At 44.2% G+C, this 25,815-nt stretch overlaps 1 protein-coding gene across 1 annotated transcript in view; it reads left to right on the top strand.

Moving 5' to 3' along the window:
* Positions 1-11,399, top strand: part of GTPBP4 (GTP binding protein 4) — a 45,226-nt gene extending 33,827 nt beyond the window's left edge. The window contains exon 17 of the mRNA XM_073629906.1: positions 10,831-11,399. Within this exon, the coding sequence (XP_073486007.1) occupies positions 10,831-10,983 (153 nt within the window). The 3' untranslated portion in view covers positions 10,984-11,399. The remainder of the gene's footprint in view (positions 1-10,830) is intronic.
* Positions 11,400-25,815: the final 14,416 nt, after the last annotated feature.

Below are 25,815 nucleotides of genomic sequence, written 5' to 3'. Positions count from 1 at the left end.
AGGTTTGTTAACGAAACCCACCGTGAAGGGTTTCGATTGGGTCTGTTGGTTTTTTAAGAGATTTTTCCCTTAACGTCTTTCAGGACAGCACCTTGAGAGCGTGGCTCCACCCACTTGACAGGAAACACACCTCCACCAAACTTTAAAAGGAGGCTCCTTCCCACTTATCATCAGTTTATGTGTTTCCTCCGGCGGGAACACATGTGGGAGTTTGGAGCTCTCAAGGTTCTGTCCTGAGAGAACAGGCTCCCTACTCCACTATTTTTACCTACCTCAGGAGAGCCGATTCCTCCCATTTTCCACAGGCTTACGGGTGCCGGGTGGATGGGCTCCTTCTCCCTCGTCAGTGCTCGGGGAGAGCCAGGACTGCTCCGGGTATTGCTGCTCCCAGGCAGAGGCGTCAGGCATGTCAGGCATTTCTGTTTGTTTTTTTCTTGCCTGCACATGTTTTTTCCCTGACGCCGCCGCCATCTTGGGAAGGGCAGTCAGAGGACTGCATCCGCCGGATGTGAGGTATCCGGAAGTGGGGCGGCATCCATGGAGCAGGCGCCAGGCGTCATTTCCGCCGGAAGCGCAGGGGGAGGAGGGAGGAATAGGTCTGGTGCTTATTTATTGCTGGTTCCGGTCCGGCGCACAGGTGCTATTGGAGTCCGGAACCGGCGTTTTCGCCACAGGCATCACGCTGCTGCCTCAGCATGGATTTAGGAACCGCAGCGAGTGGAACAGGCACAGGCACCAGCAAGGCCCAGGTAAGGAGCAGACTGTAGTTTCTGCTCAGCTTTACTGTGGGGTCTCTCTCTAGCCCTCTTCTCTCTAATGTTAGTGAAGTTTGAGGGTATTTTTTCCCCCTGGTGGCGGAGGGGCCTGTCAGGGCACATGAGTCTGATAGCTTTTCTCACTGTGCACCTGTGGTGAGCAACCTTGAGTAATCAGGCTGACTCTAAAAGATGGTTTGTCTTTTTTCTCTCTCTTTTTTTCCCTTATCATGGCAGGCCAAGAGCTCTGACCCTGGGATTAGAAAGAAATGTCCTTCATGCAAAATTAAGTTAAATGAAGGCTGGAAAAAGGCTTTATGTCAAGCATGTATTGACTCCTTGGTGAGGGAAGAAACCACTTCCGCATGCAGTGATCTAATCGCATCTGCCAAAAAGGAATTGGATGCTACCATTCAATCCTTCAGATCCTCACTCACCTATCCATCTGCAAGTCAGCCCACTACCTCACAGTCCTCTCAAGGCTCACTGTTAGTCCCGGCAGTAGAGGCGGAAATGGGTCCTCTGAACCGGGAAGGGCTTTCCCCATCCCATTCTAATGAATCGAATGAGGATAGTGATGAGCTGGAAAATATGTCTTCCAAGTATAAATTGTCTTTGGATCAGGTGGATGGCCTTTTAAAGGCTATTTATGCTACTCTAGGCCTTGAGGAAGAGCATAAGGAGATGTCTTTACATGACAAGATGTATGCAGGGCTTAGTGAGTCTAAGTCCCGTACCTTTCCAGTCCATGCAGTGATTTCTGAAACAATCAGAAAAGAATGGGCTGACCCTGATAGGAAACCATTTTTCTCTAGGGCTCATAAGAGAAGGTTCCCTTTTGATGAAGACCCAGCAGCTCTTTGGAATAAGGTTCCAAAACTTGATGCAGCCTTTTCTCAAGTGTCAAGATCTACTGATCTAGCATTTGAGGACATGGGGATCTTAAAAGACCCCATGGATAAAAAAATGGATCAACAGCTCAAGCGGACTTGGCAATCCATTATGGGCAACCTTAAGCCAGCAATGGCAACTACTTGCATCTCCAGGAACTTGGAGTATTGGGTAAATCAGCTTAAAGCTCATATAATAGCAGATTCCCCTAAGCAAGAAATCCTTGACTCCTTTTCTACCCTCTCAGCAGCCGTAGCCTATGTCTCTGATGCCTCAGCAGAGTCTATCAGGATGACAGCTAAGGCGGCAGCCCTTGCTAATTCGGTTAGACGGGCTTTATGGCTAAAGACTTGGCAAGGGGACACAGCATCTAAAAACAAATTATGCGGGGTCCCTTTTCTAGGAGACTTACTGTTCGGCCCTGATTTGGATTCAGTTCTGGACAGGACTGCAGATAAAAAGAAATCTTTTCCTGTCAAAAAGAAGAAACAACCAGTCAAACGTTTTTTTCGTCCTCAAAGGGCTCGGGAACAGAACAAGTCTCAAGAGAAAAAGAAAAGCTGGTCAGGGCAGAGGGGTAAGGGCAGAGGAAATGTCCTTTTCCATCCTCCTGCGTCAGCCAGCAAGACGCAATGACAGTCGGTTACAGGTAGGGGGAAGACTACAAGACTTTCTCCCCTATTGGGCAAGCATAACAGAAAACCAGTACATTCTGAATATGCTAGCCCAGGGTTACAATATAGAATTTTCAGATCTCCCCCTAGAAAGGTACTTGGTGACAAATCTTCCAAGAGATGTAACAAAATCCCTGGCAATGAAGAGCCTATTAAAGGATCTGATAGATCAGGGGGTTATGACTTACGTCCCACAGGGGGAGCTTTATCGGGGGTTTTATTCCCGTATATTCCTGATAAAGAAACCATCCGGAGATTTTCGGTTAATCCTAAACCTGAAACCGCTGAACAGATCAGTCCAATACAAAAGGTTTCGTATGGACTCCATCTTCACGGTTAAGAATCTATTGACGAGGGAATGCTTTATGGCATCAATAGACCTTCGAGATGCCTATCTGCATATCCCTATAGCCCCGCAGTCCCAAAGATTCCTAAGGTTGGCGATAAATTTGGGAAAAGAGGTTCTGCACTTGCAATTCAGGGCCCTCCCCTTTGGCCTGTCTTCTGCCCCACGAATATTCACAAAAATAATGGCAGAAGCGCTTGCACCTCTTCGCATGCAGGGGATTGCGGTAATTCCATACTTGGACAACCTACTCCTTTTTGCCCCCTCCAGGGAAAGACTGCTAGACAACCTCGGAAAGACCCGAGGTCATCTAGAAACCCTGGGTTGGATCATAAATATGCAGAAGTCAAATTTCGTTCCAGCCCAGAAAATACTATTCCTGGGGTATCAGATCTGTTCAAGGGAACAAAAGATTTTTCTCCCAGAAGAGAAGAAGGGGAAAGTCCTGAAGGTGGTAGCGTCCTTGCAGGCAAGCCAGCAATTATCAGTCCGACAAGTGATGTCATGCCTAGGAACCCTAACCGCAACCATACCAGCCATTCAATGGGCAAGGTTACATTTCAGGCCTCTCCAGAGCTTTCTCCTGAGAATATGGAATCACAGGTCAGAATCTCTGGAAGAAAAGATAAAGATACCCACCAAAGTCAAGAGATCACTTTGGTGGTGGAGAAGACAGGAGAATCTGTCAGAAGGCCTGCTCTGGTCATTTCCAATAGAAAAAGTGGTAACGACAGATGCCAGTGTATGGGGTTGGGGAGCTCACTTAGACCAAGACTTCGCGCAAGGAATGTGGTCTCGGACAGAGGCAAAGAGGTCCTCAAATTGGAGGGAACTAAAGGCAGTCGCCTTAGCTTTAGATGCCTTCTCTCCTATCCTTCAAGGTTCTCATGTCCGGGTCCTCTCAGACAATGCCACTACCATAGCCTACCTAAACAAACAGGGGGGTACAAGAAGCAAAACACTTCGGTTGCTAGCTTCAAAGATCCTGGTTTGGGCAGAAAAGCATGTTCGGTCCTTATCAGCAGTCCACCTCAAAGGCACCTTAAATGTAGTGGCAGATTATCTAAGCAGAAGGCGGATTCAGGAGTCAGAATGGAGCCTGAATCCGGAAATCTTTGCAATGATTACCAGGGCCTGGGGTCAACCGCAAATAGACCTATTTGCGTCACAGGAAAATACACAACTCCCAGTATTTTTCTCTATTCACAGAAACGACAAGGCCCAGGGGACAGATGCATTAATCCAGCCCTGGAACTTCCATCTGGGTTACGCATTTCCTCCTTTCCAACTTATCCCGTTGGTGTTAAGGAAGATACAGAGGGAGAAGGTGGCAGTAATCCTAATTACTCCATTTTGGCCAAAGAGGGCATGGTTTTCCACCATTCTACAGATGGCAGTCAAACCATTTTGGCGGCTGCCTCTCCGGCAGGACCTGCTCCTACAGGGTCCAATACAGCATCCGGGAGTGGCCAGTCTAAGCCTCACGGCCTGGTTTCTGAGGAGCAGTTGTTAAGAAACAAAGGTCTGTCACAACCCTTGGTAACTACCTTACTTTCCAGTAGGAAAATAGTGACCAGAAAAATCTATGCTAAATATTGGAAGGTCTTCAACTCTTTTTGTCATTTGACTAAGAGAAAAGTAAAAAATTTAGTGTCAATTTTGGAATTTCTTCAAGAGGGGGCAGACAAGGGATTGTCAGTCAGCACCCTTAAAGTTCAAGTAGCTGCTTTGGGAGTATTTCTAGAAAGACCAATCTCTTCTGAGCCCTTGGTTATAAGATTTTTCAAGGCACTTACCAGATCTAGACCAGCTCCGGCTAAGCACTTTCCCAATTGGGATCTATCAGTGGTCCTGCAAGCCCTTACAAAGGAACCTTTTGAACCACTACAAAGAATCTCTCTAAGGAATCTTACTCTTAAGACCTTGTTCTTAGTTGCAATAACGTCAGCAAGGAGAATTGGTGAGCTGCACGCCCTATCTGTTAAGAGACCCTTTTTAACTATCTACACAGATAGGATTGTACTTAAAACCGATCCGGGTTTTTTGCCAAAGGTAGCGTCAGCACACAATAGGTCGCAGGAGATCATCCTGCCAACCTTTTGCTCTAACCCTTCGGGGGAAAAAGAAGGCAAATTCCACAATTTGGATGTAAGAAGGACTTTATTACAGTATCTGGAGGTAACAAGTAACTTTAGATCCTCGGATTCTCTATTTATACTTTTTTCGGGTAAAAAGAAGGGCCAACAAGCTTCTAAGGGGTCTATAGCTAGATGGCTTAAATCAGCTATTCTAGCAGCATACTCTCAGTCGGGGCTCTCTCCCCCGCTGGGAATTAAAGCGCATTCTACCAGGGCTCAGGCCACTACATGGGCAGAAATGGCTGGTGCCACCCCAGATCAGATTTGTAGGGCGGCTACGTGGTCAAGTTACCTTACGTTTGTCCGTCATTACAGGCTGGATCTTCTGTCAGCCAGTGAACAGGCCTTCGGCAGAAAGGTCTTGCAGGCTGTGGTCCCTCCCTAAGTGGGTAAGTCTCTGTTATCCTCTCAAGGTGCTGTCCTGAAAGACGTTAAGGGAAAAATCAAGTTAGACTTACCGGTAACTTGTTTTCCAGGAGTCTTTCAGGACAGCAGCAACCCGCCCTTATTGTATTAAATTACTATGCTGTGACTAACCATATTCTGATTATGTGTTCCAGCTTGGGCCGGAGGTTCTCTACTACTACTGATAAGTGGGAAGGAGCCTCCTTTTAAAGTTTGGTGGAGGTGTGTTTCCTGTCAAGTGGGTGGAGCCACGCTCTCAAGGTGCTGTCCTGAAAGACTCCTGGAAAACAAGTTACCGGTAAGTCTAACTTGATTTTTCTAAGAGATTTTTGAATTATCTTATGAAATGTCTCCTTTGTTTAGTAAATTTTGTCATGCCTATTTGTCACCACTGGGGACTGTATTAAGCACATACCTTCTCATGCTTCCTCGAGATCACGCTGTGTCCGGAGCAGCAGACTTCTTTTTCTCTCCAGCCAGCAGTAGACCTCTGGTAAGTCTGGGGGAGGGTTCCTCCTCACCAGACACCCCCCACCTGTGCTGTATTCTCCCCCTCTTCACGAGGAAGAGCGTCAGGAGAAAAAAAATGATCAACACGCTGCTCTACTCGGAGGCTTCCAGGCTCTCTCCTCGCAATTTTTTTCCACTCACATGACAATCTTGTAGGATCAGAGGTCCGCGCTCGCGCGGGAAAGCTCTTTTTAAAAAACAAAAAGAGGAGGGTGGCGGAGCTTAGCGCGGCGTTCTCCAACGTCCAGCATGGGAATGTGTTTTTTAAGCACCATTATTACTGCTACAGGCTGACGGAGGGACACAAGAGCAAAGAGGGGCATGAAAGAGGTTTGGTGACACAAGCATTCCTTTTGACACATTTACTATTGCATCAGGCTGAGCATTAATAGCAGCGGCAGGGCTGGACTATTGCTCAAGCAATGGATGCAATTTCTTCTGGTGGTACCTCTGCTTTGTGCATCGGGCTATGGTCAGAAGGGAGGTTGAAACACCCCCAAAAAAGAACTAAAAGGGTCTCCCTCAAGCTCTGGAAAGCCTACTCTACACATGGCATCCTCCCCTGAGAGGGGGTGGCTGGTCAGAGTGAGCATCATGTCCATGAAATGTTTGCAACTGTTTTCAACACTGCAGCCCCTGTTTATTTTACTAAAGATCTCTTTTTCCTCAGCCATGGTAGGTTTTTTTTAAAAAAAAAAAAGAAAAAAGTTTAGCGACTTTAATCGCATCCCAGTGTGGTCAAGATGCAACAGGTTATCTTCCATTTTCCTAGGACCCTCAAACTGGGGAACTAGGGGGCAGGAGAAGACGAATCCCCTCAGGGGACCGTGGTGAGGCTGATGACTCTTCTTCTGAGGTGTCAAATGCGGGATAGTCAGGTGTCACACTCTGTAAGATGGTAAAATTTTCTGCTGAATGATCAGCTCCACATTTATGTACCCTTAACTGAGTGTTTGGGTTTGCTAAAGCCTCCTCAAGCTGTGCATGCTTTTTCCTGTCCATTCTTTGTTGGAAAAGTTTTTTTGTATCTGGAGGGATCACCCAGATAAGCATTATTTTCCTTTCTAAAAAGTTTTCACACTTTATCCTATGGTAGAGAAAATTCACTAAGTAGGGTATACCCGAAATTGACGCTACTATATCCTTTGTGAATAAGTTTTACTTGTCCGGCATACAAAAGGTTGGAATTCCTATTAAATAAAAAAAAAAAAAAAAAAAAAGGCAGCTTTATGTTTGCAATAGTTGCTATGAGATTCTATCCTTTAGGCCTTGCGCCCTTCGCTAAGCGTCATGCAAGAAGCTCATGGCTAGTCTTCCTTTTTGCTGTGAAACAGCTATCTGGGGATATTTTGGATAATATATCCAAAGAATTTCTAGTGAAAAATTACCCCTTTTGCCATTTAAGTGAAGGAGTAAATGTATTTTCATTTCAAAACTCCTTCTGTGCCAGGGGCATCAGCCTCCAGGCAGTCACAACGGTTTCCACCGTCAGGTTTAAAAGGTAATCCTCAGGGTTAATTCCAGGGGCAAAAGGAGGTCTTGGGGGAGGAAGCATACAAGATACTGAAGCCTCCTTATGAGGAGGTGCCCCCGCTTGCTCAATAGGGAGAATTCTTCTGCAGTTCTCAGGGGTCTGGCAGAAGGAGTATCAAGACGAACGGGGGACTTCCTCAATAGCTCCAAGGTACAAACTGGAGTTCCAAGAGTTTCCATCTCCTCGTTTTCTCAGATCAAACGTCCCTAAGGATCCAGAGAAAAAGAAGTCTTTCTCTCAAGCATTGGGCCATCTTTTGGCAAAAAGTGTTCATGGTGGCCCCCATGTAAGAGCAGAGGTTGGGGTTTGGTTAAATCCAAATGGACATTCTGGATCTCAAAAATCTAAATTCAATTCCTGAATATAACCACTCTTTTTTTTGCATGAAGTCAATCCAATCAGTTATCTCCATCCTACAAGGAGGAGAACTTCTGGCGTCAATCGACGTCAAAGATGCATACCTCCATATGCCTATTTCCTCGCTCACTAGTAATATCTATTTTTCAAAGTGGAAAATCTTCATTTTCAGTGTGTAGCTGTGCTTTCTGATCAAGCTAATGCACCTCGAGTACAAAGGTTCTGGCTCCTCTTCTAGCCAGATTGAGGGCTCAAGGCATAACGATTATGGTTTACCTAGTCGATCTGTTCTTGATAGACCAGTCGGTAGCCCGCTTAGACCAAAGTATGGTCAGCACATTGGACTACCTGGAATATCTAGGTCAGATTCTCAACCTAGGAGAAATCTTCTTTAAAACCATGAAGAAGGCTAAAATACTTGGGTCTGATCATAGGTACACCCAGAAAAGGGTATTCATACCCCAGGCAAAGATCAGCGCCATGAAGGAACTGATTTAGGTGGTCGAAGCAAGATGAATTTCTCCTATTCAACTTTGCATGAGGTTGTTGGGAAAGATGGTGGCCTCATTCGAGGTCGTTCCTTAAGCTCTGTTTCATCACGACTGCTGCAAAACAGTATCCTATCGGCTTGAAACAAAGGGTTCAAGTTCTACATTCCCAATGTGTCTGACTCCAAAGCCTATGGCCACATCACCCTGATAGCGCCCGATCTCGTCTGATCTTGGGGGCTAAGCAGGGTTGGGCCTGGTTAGTACCCGGATGAAATACATACCAAGTGCTGTAGGCTGGGTGCGCCGGTGCCTCAGTTTATGGTTAATATCCAAAAATCTGCAAATGGGAAAATCCAACATATGCCAACCTTTTTTGTTTAGGTTGGGGAACAGTCCTGAAAGAGACAGCTATCCAAGAGAAGTGGCCCAGATCAGAAATGGCCTTGCCCATTAACATTTTAGAAATTCAGGCAGAACACTTGGTCCTGAGGGCTTGAACGTTCAGTTTACGGTATTGTCCTGCCAGGATTCAATCCGTCAGTGCCACAGCAATGGCCTATATTAATCACCAAGGGGGAACAAGAAGTTGTGCGGCTCAGAGAAAGATGAATCGTATCTTATCTTGGGCTGAAAATAATGTACTTTGCCTATCGGCAGTCTTCATTCTAGGAATAGAAAATTGGCAGGCGGACTACTTGAGTCGCCAGCATTTTTTCCCAGGAGAATGGTTCCTTCACCCCGATATCTTCCTGTCAATATGTCAAAGATGGGGGATCCCAGACATAGATCTGTTTACGTCCAGGTTCAACAAAAATCGACAACTTTGTGTCAAGAACAAAGGATCCGCTAGCATGAGGAACAGATGCTTTGCTTTTCCTGTTTAGTCGGTTCTCACTGATTTATGCATTCCCTCCTATTCTGCCTGTGTCCACGACTTCTTCGCAGGATCAAGCAGGAAGGGAAGTCGTTAATTCTTGTGACCCCCAGCAGAGCCCAGGAAATCTTGGTATGCAGAGATCGTAAAGATGGCAGTAGGGGACCCATGGACCCTACCATCACGGCCAGACCTTCTCTCGCAAGGTCCAGTGTTCCATCCTACTTTACAAACGCTAAATTTAACGGTTTGGCTATTGAGATCCACACTCTGAAGAAGCGTGGGCTGTCAGGTTCAGTAGTTTTCTACCTTGGTTAATGCAAGGGAGCCGGCCTCCATAATTATATATTATGGAGTCTGGGAAACGTATGTCTCCTGGTGTGAAACCGTGAGCTGCACCCCAGGAAATAGGTCAAAGGTAGAATCCTTGACTCTTTCTGTAGATGGGGTGAGAAATAAAGCTGGCCTTGAGTGCTTTCTAAGGACAGGTGTCAGCCTTATCGGTATTATTTCAACGACCACTTTCTTCGCATTCCTTGGTTCGTAACTTTATTCAGGGGGTAATGCGGCTTAATCTCTGGTTAGGTAACCCCTGAACCCTTGGGACTTGAATTTAGTTTTGTCGGCATTACAAAACAGCCTTTTTTTGGCCTGATGCAAAATATTCCCTTGGTCCTTTTTTTTGACAAGGAAACTATTTTTTTCTGGTAATCATATCTGCTGCAAGAAGGGTATCAGAATGGGATGCTCTTTCTTGTAAAGAGCCATATTTTTATTATTCACAAGGATAAGGTAGTATTGCATACTCATCCTAACTTTTTACCAAAGGTAGTATCAGGTTTTTATCTAAACCAGGATATTGTTCTACCTTCATTTTTCCAGAGCCCTGTTCTTTGGAAGAAAAAACACTGCATTCTCTTGATGTGGCGAGAGCAGTCAAAGTCTACTTACAGGCGATTGCTCAGATTCAGAAAATGGATGTTTTGTTTGTGTTGCCTGAAGGTCCTAAAAGAGGACAGGCAGCATCAAAATCTACTATTCTAAATAGATTCGACAAGTAATCATTTAAGCTTATGGTTTAAAGACGTAGATTCCACCCTCTTAAATCAAAACGCACTCCTCTAGGGCTGTTAGTGCTTCGTGGGCAGTGCATCACCAAGCCTCCATTGCTCATTTCTGAAAGGCCGCAACTTGGTCTTCAATCCATACATTTACCAGATTCTATCAGGTGGATGTAAAAGACATTTGGGTGCAGTGTACTGCAGGCAGCAGTATAAGTCCTCTGATCTCATGGTGCCTTGCTTTTGTTGTGTCTCCCTCCCCTCAGTTGGCATTGCTTTGGGACATCCCACATAGTAATTACTATGGCTCTGTGTCCCATGATGTACAATTAAATAAAATAAGATTTTTATAACAGCTTACCTGTAAAATCCTTCTCTTTTGAAGTACATCATGGGACGCAGAGGTCCCTCCCCTCTTTCTGGTATACACGTGTATTGCTTTGCTACAAAACTGAGATGCTCCCGGTAAGGGAGGGGTTATATAGGGAGGCAACTTTCTGTTTAGGATGTGCCAGTGTCCATCACCTGAAGGTGGCCTATAACCCACATAGTAATTACTATGGCTCTGTGTCCCGTGATGTACTTCAAAAGAAAAGGATTTTACAGGTAAGCTGTCATTAAAATCCTATTTTTCGCACTGCACACCTCATGTGCATTAGATCTGTACACATGTGTTAAGCAGAGATTAGCAATGATGATTATTTCAGCTCTTGATATAGCTAGAATTTAAACTGTAATTATAACAATGAATATTAGTATCATTGTCATCATTGCTTTGTTTTTTATTTATTTAGATGGCAAAGAAAGCCAAAGTGATCATGAAGAAATCCCAGAGGAAAATGAACCAAATGAGCAAGAAAGGAGAGGCTGATAGGCATGTGTTTGATCTTAAACCCAAACATTTACTGGCTGGTAAAAGGAAATCTGGCAAAACAGACAGACGATAAGACCTTCTCCTATAGGAATAAGACAGTCACTCTTCTGCTGCTGCTCCTCCGCGGACTTGTAACTGTCAGTGCACAGCTTTCTCCTTGTCACACTGTGTGGGGATCCCTGTGCTGCCCCGTGTACAGCTCCCTCCTTGTCATACTGAGTGGGTGGGGGTCATTGTGCTGGTAGTGTACAGCTCCCTCCTCATCACACCTAATATCACTGACCATTTTAGTTTTGTAAAAAGGAACAATCTGGACTGCCCATCCTTCATTTTCCACATTTAGGTTTCCTTCAACCACTTTTTCAGAATTGGATGGATTTTACAGCATACAGTGCCTTGAAGCAACCCTGAATCTTTAAATGCGCCCTGAGAAAAATAAATATGAAGTATAAGATCATATTTATTAAAGCTAAATGGACTCCGCTAAAAGTGTATGTGTGTTTTACCTTTACATTCTTCAAGTACTACATAGCAAACTGCTGTATACCGCAAAGAAAGATACCGTTCGTTTTTTAATATGTAAAAATAGTAGAATATTTTGAACACCTGATAAGCGTTACACTTTTCAATAATACGAAGGCCTGATTCACACCTATGCATTTTTTGTGCATTTTGCAGATTTTCACTACACAACGTGTTCCATAGGAAACCATGTTAAATGGCTTTAGTGCAAAATGCACTAAAAATGCATTGGTGTGAATCAGGCCTAAGGCAGCTTTAGTACATTTGATGTAACTAATTTCATTTAGTTACGTTTTTTGAAACCATGTTTTAGAAATTGGTGCTTCCTCCGCAGTGTACGCTATCAAGCATTACAGGTTTGTCACCCTCACCCCCAGCTCTCTGAGCCATGGCAAGGTAACAGGCAGGCAGCAGGGATATGAACATGATGTGAGTAACCTTAAACCACCTCCTGCCCAGCCACTGTACATAAATGACTGATGGGGACTAGCATTGTTCTGGGAAGAGGTACTAATTCGCCCCCCCAGAACCGCACCTCAGTGTGTTATCTGTGACCACTGAGTCATTCCCCATAGCAAGTACAGTGTGATTATGGTGACACATACAGTGCCAGTATGTAAAAAAAAAAACAAAATATTTTTAACATACTGTCACCAATGAAAGTGCCATGTCCATATGGTGACATTGTACTGCTGTGGTGATGATCATCTGCAGTGGCTGGCTGCTCTGATATCACTGTATGTCAGTGCTGCCAGCCATTGTCTCTGGTCACCGCCCCAACAGTACAATGTCATCTGCCAGTCCAGTGTCCTTGATCTCCACCAATCCAGTCAGTGTCCATGATCACCGCTACACCAGTAATGCTGTCCCCATAAAGACTTGTTCGTGTGTGCAATGCTCTCTGAAGAGCCATCTGTGTTTGGATCGCTCTTCAGAGAGCATTTTACAGGCCGTGAAGCATTGCATCGCCTCCTTACCACCTGCTTCAACCCCTTGGACTCCGCAGAAACAACCCTATTCACTTGAATGGGTTATGAACAGCGGGCGTACAGGGGGTTTAATTCTTGCCACAGCTGCAAAGCATCTCAGCCGCGACATGCATATACCTCCGGCCACTGTCTCTGTAGCTAAAGGGGGCATAGGTTGAGGAGGGGGGGGGGGGGGGGGTTAAAGAGAGAGATTTAACCAAGTTTTATCCGATTTTCCCCCTCCCCTCACCAGAGTGTGGCTACAACCCAAATGCAAAAAACCTGAGGCGCTGTGTAACATCTACATAAAAAGAGAATGCAATGATTTGCAAATCTCATAAACCCATATTTTATTCACAGTAGAAAACATATTAAATGTTTAAACTGCGAAAATGGACCATTTTAAAAAACACTCTGACAACACCTGGGAATTGAGACCATTTGCTGGAATTTTGGGAGAGGAATGTTGTCCCATTTTTGCCTCTTTTGGTAAGCCAGCATTGGTGTCCCTGATTTTCACCACACCAGTCCCAGTGTCAGCAGTGTGTTCCTGATTGCTGCCACACTAGTCCCCAGCATCACCAGACCAGTGTAAGTTGGCAATAGTGTTCCTGATCACTGCTACACAATTCCCACTATCACCAAACCAGTGCAGTCAGCAACAGTGTTCCTGACAACTGTCATACCAGTGCAATGTAACCTCTGCCTATACTAAGGCCCCTTTCACATTGGGGCGGTTTGCATTCGCTATTGCGCTAAAAATAGCGCCTGCAAACCGACCTGAAACAGCCGCTGCTGTGTCTCCAGTGTGAAAGCCCCGAGGCTTAGCGCACACTGGAGCGGTGCGCTACCAGGACAGGAAAAAAAAGTCGTACTAGCAGCATCTTCGGAGCGTTGTATACACCGCTCCTTCCCATTGAAATCAATGGCACAGCACGGCTATACCGCCGGCAAAAAGTCGTGCTAGCAGCATCTTCGGAGCGTTGTATACACCGCTCCTTCCCATCGAAATCAATGGCACAGCACGGCTATACCGTCGGCAAAGCGCCTCTGCAGAGGCGCTTTGCGGTGGTTGTTAACCCTTTCTCGGCCACTAGCGGGGGGGGGGGGGTAATACTAACAAGTGTAGGCACAACAACTCAGGATTCACATAAGACCAAAAACTACATCTGCTGATAGATAATATCTAAATAAAGTTCATGAAACGGGAATTGAGACGTTCAATAGTCCATATAGCAAACACAGGCTAATAAGTCTATGTAATAATGCTAGTGAAGGGATAAAAACGTCCAAAGGAAGCAAGCAGGGCTGCCATCATAGTAGGAGAGAAACCATAATCCTGGGGCTGCAAGACAACAAGTAGAGAGGCGCCTCTGGGTGCAGTCGTTTTCATAAAATAACACTAATAAATCAAATAAACTCACATAAGCAAGAAGAAAAAAGGCATATGGTATCCGATGTCAAAAGGTGACGCTCCCAGATCTGTGCCAAAAGCAGTCTGTGCCGTGGATGTAATCAGGGCTCTTCCAGATGATGTGAAAGCCGGCTAGGGAAGGCGGCCTCAGAACTAGGCTTGACACACAGAAGACGGCTGGCTGCAGAGGGATGGCGTCATCGATAGTGGACGCATTTCCTGGGCATGCGCATTTGGGTGTACTGCAAGTCGCGCCCCTTTCTCAACAGACATGGTCTGATTACCATAGGAGGTGGTTAAAAAGGGGATGGCGGAGAAAGCGGGAGCAGAATGACAATGAAAGAAATGATATATGTACAATGCTCTAGAAGCTGTTACAAGTAATAAAAAGGGGGCATATGAGAAACCCGATGCTGAGGGGGAATGAAGGAAAACTATATACATTAACCCCATTACGTAATGCATATTATTATTATTATTATACAGTATTTATATAGCGCCAACAGTTTACGTAGCGCTTTACAACTTGAGGGTAAACAGTACAAATACAATACAATTTGATACAGTAGAAATCAGAGGGCCCTGCTCCTTAGAGCTTACAATCTAATGTATATTGTAACTATTTAGATGAGATATAAATGGGATATGACAAATATATAAAAAGTGAAAGAGAGAGCGCCGAACTTGCAAACCACCAATGCGCATGCATGGAAACAGCCCTCATTTTTGTGGATGACCTCTGAGAACTAACTGGAATAATAAAATATATAATATATGTATACAAACATACTGGAATTCCGGGACAAAGTAACTGCTAACACCAGTACCTATACAGACCATAATAAATGCATAATGATGAAACAAAAAATGATAATAAAGAAAATAAAAATATAAAAATATATATAAGAAATGAATGAAATAGGCTGGCATATTGGGTGCAGTACTAGGTATCATAAGAGGTGATAAACAATGATGAGTACATGATAAAAATATGTATATATAAACATACACGTAAGTTTGAGGTCTATAGGAAAAAAGTGGCATCCAATAAGCCTCAGAGCAATGATATATAAAATTATAAAAATATAAATTATATAAAAATTACCACCTTGAATAAAAAGGATAGGGAAAAATGTAAGTGATATATAAAAACATACACATAAATATATATGTATATAAATATAAAATCATGTATATAAAGGCAGGAGGACTAAATCAGTGAATGGGACCAGACGAGATATTATAGAATGGTGGAGATCTCTATTCCTTCATTCATACCGCCGGGTGAAAGAACATCTAAATTATAAATCCAGAACGTTTCTCTGGCACAAAGTTTTTTGAAACGTTCTGCAGCTGGTAAAGATTTAGAAATTTGATCACCCAAACTTGCAGCCCTTCCGTGGATTGTTGGTGAGCTTGGGTAAAATGTTTTGGCACACTATGTGCAACTTTAGCAGGATCAATACCACCCTCAATGAATCTCCAATGTTCGCCGAACCTTGTCCTGAGGGCTCGTATCGCGCGGCCCACATACAATAGGCCGCAAGGGCAGGTGAGTCCCTAAATGACGAAGTCTGATGAACAGTTGTAAAAGTCCCTCAACGTGTGGGTGACCCCCTTGGTGGTAAATGAATTTTGGAATGTGTCGAACAAATTTACATGTTTTGCATAACGATTTGCGACACTGGAACATCCCAACTAATGGAACGAGTACAGGCTTGTCAGGAGAGGTACATCTGGATCGAATTTTGCTGGGGGCTATTTTCATTTTAGGATTGGACGCTCTACGATATGTGACCTTGAGCCTTGGTATAAAAGGTTTCAGGAGTGGATCTTGTAGTCGTATGCTCCAATGATTTGCCAAGATTTTTTCCATTTTCTTATATTGATGGTGGAAGGTGGTGGTAAAATGGACAGTTGATGGACTAGTTCACGTGATTGCTTCAGAGGTTTTCCTTTTAAATGAAAAATGAAAGTTTGGGTGATCAAACAAATTTCTAAATCTTTCCCAGCTGCAGAACGTTTCAAAAAACTTTGTGCCAGAGAAACGTTCTGGATTTATAATTTAGCTGTTCTTTCACCCGGCGGTATGAATGAAGGAATAGAGATCTCCACCATTCTATAATATCTCGTCTGGTCCCATTCACTGATTTAGTCCTCCTGCCTTTATATACATGATTTTATATGATTATATATTTATATACATATATATATTTTATGTGTATGGTTTTTATATATCACTTACATTTTTCCCTATCCTTTTTATTCATATATCCCTTATTGATTCGAGGTGGTAATTTTTATATAATTTATATATTTTTTTAAATTATTTTTTATAAATCATTGCTTTTAGGCTTATTGGATGCCACTTTTTTCCTATAGACCTCAAACTTACGTGCATGTTCATATTTATTTATATATATATATATATATTTATCATGTACTCATCATTGTTTATCACCTCTTATGATACCTAGTACTGCACCCAATATGCCAGCCTATTTAATTCATTTCTTATATATATATTTTTATTATTATCATTTTTTTGTTTCATCATTATGCATTTTTCATTTATTATGGTCTGTATAGGTACTGGTGTTAGCAGTTACTTTGTCCCGGAATTCCAGTATGTTTGTATAATATATTATATATTTTATTATTCCAGTTAGTTCTCAGAGGTCATCCACAAAAATGAGGGCTGTTTCCATGCATGCGCATTGGTGGTTTGCGAGTTCGTCTCTCTCTCACTTTTTATATATTTGTCATATCCCATTTATATCTCATCTAAATAGTTACAATATACATATGCATTACGTAATGGGGTTATTGTATATAGTTTTCCTTCATTGCCCCTCAGCATCGGGTTTCTCATATGCCCCCTTTTTATTACTTGTAACAGCTTCTAGAGCATTGTACATATATAATTTCTTTCAATGTCATTCTGCTCCCGCTTTCTCCACCCCCGCTTCCTCCCCCACCTCCTTTTTAACCACTTCCTATGGTAATCAGACCATGTCTGTTGAGAAAGGGGCGCGACTTGCAGTACACCCAAGTGCGCATGCCAGAAAACGCGTTCACTATCGATGACGCCACCCCTCTGCAGCCAGCCGTCTCCTGTGTATAAAGCCTCGTTCTGAAGCCGCCTTCCCTAGCCGGCTTTCACATCATCTGGAAGAGCCCTGATTACATCCACAGCACAGATTCGGGAGCGTCACCTTTTGACATCGGATACCATACGCCTGTTTTCTTCTTGCTTATGTGAGTTTATTTGATTTATTAAAGTGTTATTTTATAAAACCGACTGCACCCATAGGTGCCTCTCTACTTGTTGGCTAGCGGGGGGTAAAACCGCCCCGATAGCGGCCGAATACTGACGGTAAAGCACCACTAACAATAGCGGAACTTTACCCCTGCCCCAGTGTGAAAGGGGCCTTACTATGGCTTGTTTATTGGTCATGTTTCTACCTGTTTGCTGACTATGTCCCTGCCTACCACCTGAACTTGACCCATCTGCACATCCAACTGACTATGTTCCCAGGAGACACCAATTACAGCCATCCCATGAAGACAACTACACTCTTGAAACCACAGGAACTCTTTTGTTCTTCCTTTTTTTCAGCCTTCTGTACATGCTGGCCAGTGAACATGGCATTCCTGGGGGCAGCCATGTACCTCCCAGTAGTCTAGGCTCACTTGGCGTATAGGAACTGGGACTGCTATAGGTGATGCTGCACTAAGCTATGTTCCCTGACCACTGGTGCATAGGTAACCATTACCGTACACTGGTTTTGCTTCAACTGTTGAGTTGTGTGATAGACAAGATACAATGTCTGGTGCTTAATCAGTTCACAAAAAAAGAGAGAACATACACGCACATGGTTACCTTCTCAAAATGTTTTATTAGTATCAAAAGACATACAAGTAAAAACATTGTATCACAGGTACCACTCCCCACCCACCAAGCCACCCATGCAGCCCTCCCAAACCCCCCAGCCACCCAAATACCCACTACCCTGCAGGAGCTGTGAGTATGTAGCCAAAACACCAACAGTTGGAAATGTCAAAATGGCCAAATGCTGGTAAAGTTCAAGACATAAACCACAGTACCTAAAACTCTATACTTACACTAATAAACAGCACCCAACTAAATAAGGCAGAAGCAGCTGAGACATCCCCATCAAGAGAGGTGACACTTCTAACACACCAGGCTAAGCATACATGGGAGCAATGACAGTATAGGACCTGATGGATATGCATGTGATATGCTGCAGTGAGTGAGGGTACTCAATAAAATTGTCTACATGCACAAGTGCGCAGCTGCTGTGGTCAATAAAGAAAGAGAGACTCAGCTGTAGATTGATGCGATACAGATGAATGGTGAGCCATTCTCAAATCATTGGATGGATAGGTGAGCTGCAATCATGCCTTAGGTGAGTAGTTGAATAGCTGGCAAAAACAAGTATACCATCAAATATAGAGTGAGCTGTAAAGCCAACCATGCAGCCGATAAAATCACAGGGTATTCAGTACTGTAATGAGATAACATAACAGTCTAGTTCAACACCGTAGAAAGCATGCGGGACCTGTTTTAGAAGGTAAGCTGGGACTGAGAATCTGTACCTCAACCTCGTCTCCGTGCCCCAAGTCCAGCCTGTGCTAGTTAAACGCAGCTGTTATGACCTGTACAGGGATCACTGTGGAGTCTTCTGGTACTCGCTGTGTAAAGTCCATCTAGTCAGCATTATGGTTGTCTACCGCCAATGTGCACCCCATCCAAGCATGCCTAATAAGAGGCTGACTTTTCTCCTTCTCTCCCAGTACCCTACACCAGGAAAACTGGCTCAATCTTACAAACTGTTGGGGTGGCCATGCATGGTTCTATGTCACATTGATGCGTTTTGTCCCACCCACTACCAGGACTTCTTCAGGACATATGGTGGGACAAGCTGTCAATCATGCTTAAGTACTTCTCTGTGCTCCCGCCCAACAACCTCTTAAAGTGACCCTAATAAAGTGCTGCGCAAACCGTTGGCCCTATATTCATCCTCTAAAATAATCCTAATAGTGCCTGTCACCTAGATGTCCAGGTAAGTATAGTACACTACATCACAAAAATAATACTCTATACGCTTAAGAACAGCTATAAACAAAAACACAACCTGTGGGGCTGTCGAGAGAGAGGATTGGCCGATTCCTTTAACCGTACAATGTCTAACACATGAACTTTGATGCCTCATCCAATGCAATAGATCATATACACCGCGTTATACTCATAAGTTGTCTGCAGCATGGCAAATACAGATAGGTCATATCCCAGGGTTTGTCAGACATCCCAACCTTAAAAAAACTAATTTCTGGGAGGTTGCGTATTATGTGCAGGAGAGGTGTATGATGGTGGGTATGTGTAGGAGAGGAGTGTATTTAGGTGGGTATAATGTGCATGTGTAGAGTATACAGCGCAGTGGGTAGTATGTGTCAGTAGAGCAGTGGACGGTGTCGGTAGTTCTTTATTTTTACATAATTTAATTTTTTTGTATTTTTTTCAAAATGCTTTTTTTTTTCCATTTATTTTTCACAATGATTGGAGGAGAGGGGACAGTGTCAGGAGAGCAATGGATGCTGTCAGTGGTTTCTTGTTTTTATCTATTATTTTTTTTACAGTTTTGTTTATTTAAAAAAAAAAAAATCACAGTGCTTCTGGGGAAGGGGGTATGTGGCAGTGGATGTGTCAAGTCATTTATTTTTACAATTTAATTTGTTTTTAATTTTTTTCACAATGCTTTTGGGGTGAGGGGGTTGGGGTATCTAATTTTTTAATTTTATTTTTTACAATTTAAATATTTGTTTTGTTTTTCTTATCAGCCCTGTTGGGGGGCTTTTGTGAGATATCAGGGGTCTGAACAGATCCCTGACACCTCCCCTTTGAGACAGAGCAAGGGACTGAGGACACAGATTCCCCAGTCCCTTTCTCAGCACTAAAGATGACTGAACAGGAGACAGAGGCTCCTCTCCATTCATTATTTGAAGCAGAGAAATCACAGTTTACTCTGCTCAGTTATCACAGGAGCAATTGCTCACTGTGTCCAATTCATAACAGGAAGGGGCCAGTAAATTACATATTTACTGGTCCCTTCCCCCGCTCTCCATCCTGACAGATCCCCCGCAACCAGCAGGAGAGGAGAGCAGGGACCCTGTGTGTATGAGGTCTAATAGAAATTAGAACCAAATGCTAGTCCACACCCAGCTGTAGGGAGGAGGATTTGTCCCAAAGAAAATCTCCTATGTTAGAATCCCAGAGGCTCATACTAGTGAACTATACCTCCCACGTCCAATGATACCAGGGCTGTTTTTAACGCAGGGCAAATGGGGCACCTGCCCTGGGCCCAATCTTTGTTGGAGGGCCCAAAGCATTGAGCCTGTGCTACCCACAAATTAGGGCCCCGATGATGCTTTACAGAGCGCATAGAGTACACAGGAGGTTGTATTCCCGAGCTAGGCAGCAGAGAGAAGGTGGGGCCGGGAGCTGCTCTGACACACCCCCCCCCCCCCATATACAGCCTGTATGCTCGGAACAGAGCAGTGATCAGAGTGGGAATATCAGTGGAGCTTCAGGCCCCACCCCCTCTATACGGGCAATACAAGGTCACGGGGAAGTGGCGGGGGCTCCACTGATGCTCTAACCCCACCCCATGCCTGTATGCTCAGAGTGGAGCACTTGTAGTGAGAGCAGAGAGTGTAAGCCCCGCCCCCGGACCTCTGAATATATGCAGTGAGCTCGGCTGGCCAGGTGTGGCCTTACATCCATAAAATGCCTGACTGCTGAAACCCTGAGCTGTGTTCAGCTGTAAAGCTGTGCATTGCTGAAAGTTCTCTGACCATCTCCTGTATAATGTCTGCAGTCTTTGATTGTCACATGTAGCATGTCCGCAGTCTCTGGTCTCCTGCAGTATATTTGTAGTGTCTAATGCTCTCCTGCAGTATATTTGCAGTCTCTGATCATCTCCTGTAGTATTTATATTAATGTGCCGCTTTACTTGCTCAATTATTTGGGATTGCTCCACTTCTCAGTGAGTGGTAATAATGTGCATTAACCTGTAGCAACCAATCATTGAACAGTAGTGATCTGCTGTAATTTCTAGCAACCAATCAGTGAATGGTAATGAAGTGCTGTAACCCCTAGCAGCTAATCAGTGAGCGCTAATAATGTGCAATAACCTCTAGCAACCAATCCGCAAGCAGAAATTATGTGCTGTAACCTCTAGCAACCAATCCGCAAGCAGAAATTATGTGCTGTAACCTCTAGCAACCCGCCAGTGAGCAGTAAGGATAGGCTGTAACCTCTGACAACCAACTGCAATCGCTGCAGTAAATTGATTCAGAGTCCACCTGCTATTTTTTGTATGTCTCAGAATGGGGGGGGCCCAGGGCCCAATCAATATTAAAGACGGCCCTGAATGATACATCTTGCAAGTAGTAGACTCCCTAGCTTTTATCATCACCAAATCAGAGATTCCCTTGTCCCTCAGAACAACTCTGAAGCAGTGTAGCAAATGTGCCTTTGAGACAAAGATCCAGATGATTTGGTAGAGCACACAAAGCATCTACTAAAAATATTACGAGTCTGAAGTACCACAAGAGCCTTGCTTAATTCTGAGCAATGAGGATCACCAGAATACCCTCCTATCTCAGTTCTGCAAAGCAGTCAAAAGAAAAAAAAAAAGTTTTAGAGGAAGAAATGCTTAGATCGGTTTGTATTGATCCCATGGAGCCATTCGAGCATCCACTACTTCTGCAAAAGGATCGCAGTACCTAGAGACATCCCTGTCCTTTGTTATTAAACCTGGGATGCAGAGACCACTCCAGAATGCAGACACTGCCAGCTGAGGAAGTCTACATCCCAAGTAATACAGTTGACAGGCAAACAGCAGCCAAGGTTGGAACCTTCCCTGCCAGTGTCATTTATACAGTGATCAGTGCATTTTTTTTTTCAGCACAGATCACTGTATTGGTGTCACTGGTCCTAGAAAAGCAGAGTTAGTTTTTACCAGTAACTGTTTCCAGTAGTCTTCCAGGGCACTACACAAAAGCTCTCAGACAAACGATCACTTATCCGGCGCTTAGGAAAATAATAAATGAAGTAAAAGAGCAAAATTCCTGAAACAAGGGAAGCAATCAAAACTACGATTTGGAATAATTTCAATCAAAAGGTAATCTTTCAAAACTTCAGCAGCGCTAAAGATTTTAAATAGAAGCTCAAAAATCTGTATATTCAGCTGAAAACTGGAGAAGCCATAGTGTTTTACAAATAAAAGTTCATAAGTAATTCACCTGTTTAAAACTGGAGAAGCCATAGTGCTTTGCAAATAAATGTTCATAAGTGATTCAGTTGTTTAAAAACTTCAACAATCGATACATCTAATGCTTGAGATCCCTCTAGGAATTGCACTCACCAGAAAGATCAATCGAATGCCTTGTGGTGTATGTGAAGTGGCTGGGATCGCTGCCAAACAAACATCAATCCAATCCACAACGACCGATCAGCAAATAGGGAGGCCAGCACTCTTGTCTTCTAATTCACCCAGATCCAGTCAGCTGAAAGCTATAATTAGTACTCGGGCAAATAAGGAGAGAGGAAGCCTCATAGTGTAAAACTGTAAAGCTTTTAATATCCAAAAAAAACACCCCTCCCTTATTACATTGAACTTACAAACACGTTAAAAAATAGGGCATCCAATAAATGATAGCCTGGTACAATCCGTTATGAGAATCTCACCACCTCGTCTGTAGTGGTTCCCGGGGAGAGCCCAAAACAAATGACCTGTAGGCAAGCCGTGTGTACCGTCAGGGGTTTTAGATTTAATATCAAGTCAAAACTTCCTGGAAGATTTTTTGATCACAAACACATGAGAGTAAAAACACTTTTGTTTCTCTTTCTCTGGGACTGAAGGACTGTCTGGTCTACCGTCTCCCCCCAGCAACAATGAGAGAGCCCTTGCTTTTTCGGGATTCCTGGGAAGTTTCATTAATAAAAATCTCTCTGGAGGATGACAATTGAGTTTCAGGAAGTAACTCCTTGCACTTATGTCTAGAATGAATTGACTGGCTGTTGTCTTCTGCCATTGAGGTAGGAAGGTAGCCAGCCTTCCTCCTACTGACGATCTGTCGTCATTGTTTTGGGGTTTGGTTAGAAGAGCCAAAAGGAGGACATTACTCTTTGGCTTCCCCTTGTGACCAGTCCAGTTCGTTTTGGGGGTAGTCTTTTTTTTTTTTCTTGTGGACGCTCTCTTCGTCCACAAAATAAAAAAAAACTTTTTGGAGGTTTGCGTTTTTCGGTCAGGAACTTTTCTTCGTGTCTGCCGTTCTTTTTAAGGCTTCGTCCAAGCCTGTCCTGAACAAATAGTCTCCGAAGAATGGGAGATTGCATAGCCCTTATTTTGGATGCAGGGTCCCCTGACCAGGTTTTCATCCAAATAGCGCGTGTGGCTGCCACGCTAGTCCTCCTGATCTTGCTGCCAGCTTGACGGACTCTGTGGACACATCTGCTATGTACCCGACTGCCTTGGAGAGAATCGCTAGGGTCTTCAAAATTTCTTCCCTAGGTGTGCCAGTTTTTATATGGTCTTGCAGTTGGGAGAGCCAAAATTCTAGGTTTCTTGCCACAGAAGTGGCGAGTACCAGCTTCAGGCTGGCGACACTTGTTTCCCACGTTCTCTTTAGGATAATGTCGTCCCTCTTATCCGTGCAATCTTTAAGATGCCCCATATCTTGAAAGGCCAATGAATATTTTTTTTTGGAAACTTTGGATAGTTGTGCATCCAATTTCGGATTTTTATCCCACACTTCCTATGGATCGTCACTGAAAGGGAACCGCATCTTATGACTAGTGGCAAAGGAGGGATTCTTTTCTGGGTCTGCCCACTCATTCCTCACGACGTCCGACATCACCTGGTGGACCAGGAATACTATCTCTTCCTAAGACCTTGATACATCATCAGGTCATGTTTTGATGGAAGTTATTTTTCTTCCTCAATCTCCAAAGTCTCATATATGGCCCCAAGTAAGTCCTCTAAGTCTTCCAGGGACAATTTGTACTTGGGCCCCTTTTTCTCTTCTCCTCATCAAATCTCAACCGTCGGTGGCAATTACGCTAACCGCGCTGCTACCCGCTCGTTCCCTCGCCGTCGCCTGCGACGACCGATCTTGGCGCAGCTATGGGAGAGGAACTTCCAGAGGGAGCTGTTGGAGGTTTAACATCTGCAATAAATTTTTTAAGATCCTTAAAGGTAATAGCCATGTCCTCCCTCACAGATCCAAAGATTTTTGTGTAGATTGCATCTGACTGTTTTTTAACCAGTCTGTCAATGCACACTTGGCATAGCGGCTCTGTGTATTCCAAGGGCATCTGGGTAGCACATTTTGCACACAGCTTTCTGGGAGTGGGCTTTGGCTCTTTAGGAGGCTTGGCCAGCCAAGACAAACACAGGGGCCCATGGCTGTGAGGAAAAAGTATACTCAACCCGCTAAACAGTGTGCACACCCAGTGACACCTTACTAACCCATGTAGTGCCCCAGCCCGCTAGAGACCACCACCATCTAGCTAGCTGTTCCCAAACTGGAAAACAAAGGGTCACCCACTGGTACCTACCTGTGACCCGCTGAAGCCTGGGCAGATGACACTATCATCCTCGACCTTCCTGTGGCGTCCATGCTGTCCGCTGCAGCCACGTCCACGATACCGGCACCAGCCAGCCATTCAAGCTTCCCGCGCCTTTAAGGGGGTGGACCAGTTCCCCGGCGCACGTCGATGACATCACCCCTCCCCGGAAGTGACACGTTGAGTCTTCTGGGTCAAGCGACCTCCACGGATACACACCCCCTGCCAGAGCCACCGGAGGGATGGTGTATTGGCGCCTCTCTCCAAGCCTGGGCTCAGAAGCCAGAATCCGGTTCACCTCCTGCCCGCAGCCTAAGGAGGGTTGCCCATGGCCACACATACATCCTCCTCCACCAACCATACAGTAAGGGTGCACGCACCCCCGCAGCCCAGAAGCTCATACCGTGCTCTCCCCTGCTTGCCATGAGACACATGCCCCAGTTCAGCCCTTCGGAGATGGAGCCTCCAGCGGTCCCTTCAGGCAACATGTCTCCTCTGGACGGAGGAAACACTAGGACTGACCATGGACCGCCTTTTAAAGAAATTACTGGCAATGTGTTTCCTGTGTGTGCTGACCTGGAAGACGACCGGGGGAAAGTGTCAGTTAAGGTCAGATTTGTCTGCCACAGTCCCGCTAAAAGTCGCAGGTCACTGCCATTACCAGTAAAAACAAAAATAAATAAAATTAAGAATCCCTAAATCTATCCCCTATTTTGTAGATACTATAACTTTTGCGCAAACAAATCAATATATGCTTATTGGGATTTTTTTTTTTCAAAAAATATGTAGCAGTATACATATTGGCCTAAACTAATGAATACATTTGTTTGATTTTTTTTCTTTTCCCTTTTTAAATTGTCACTTTTGTTTATAGCGCAAAAAATAAAAACCGCAGAGATAAATACCCCCATAAGAAAGCTCTATTTGTGTGAAATAAAAAAAAAAAGTTGACATCAATTTTGTTTTGGTACGTCACACAACCGCGCAAATGTCAGTTAAAGCGAGGAAGTGCCAGAGCGCAAAAAATTGGCCTGGTCATTAAGGGGGGTAAATCCTTCTGGGGCCGAAGTGGTTAAAATTCACTCTGTAAAGAATAGTTGTCAGCATATGTAACATACCTGATATTACAAAAAAAAAAAAATTAACTCAAAATAACATGATGATTTGGTCCATAAAGTTTAACATGACTAGAGAAAAATTTCAACGGAGTGGGCAGGGAAGCTGGCCATACTGACTAGGCTAAAGAAGACTTGAAAGATGGTTTCAGGCTGCAGACGTCAGCGGGCATGCTGTCACCGTAGGAAGGCAGCAGCAGGGAGTTACTTTCTTAGTGCTGCAAGGCAGGAT

The sequence above is a fragment of the Aquarana catesbeiana genome, linkage group LG05, assembly GCF_042186555.1.
Source record: "Aquarana catesbeiana isolate 2022-GZ linkage group LG05, ASM4218655v1, whole genome shotgun sequence".
Lineage (NCBI taxonomy): Eukaryota > Metazoa > Chordata > Amphibia > Anura > Ranidae > Aquarana > Aquarana catesbeiana.
The sequence above is the reverse complement of the archived record's forward strand: the minus strand, read 5'-3'. Positions and strand labels throughout refer to the sequence as shown.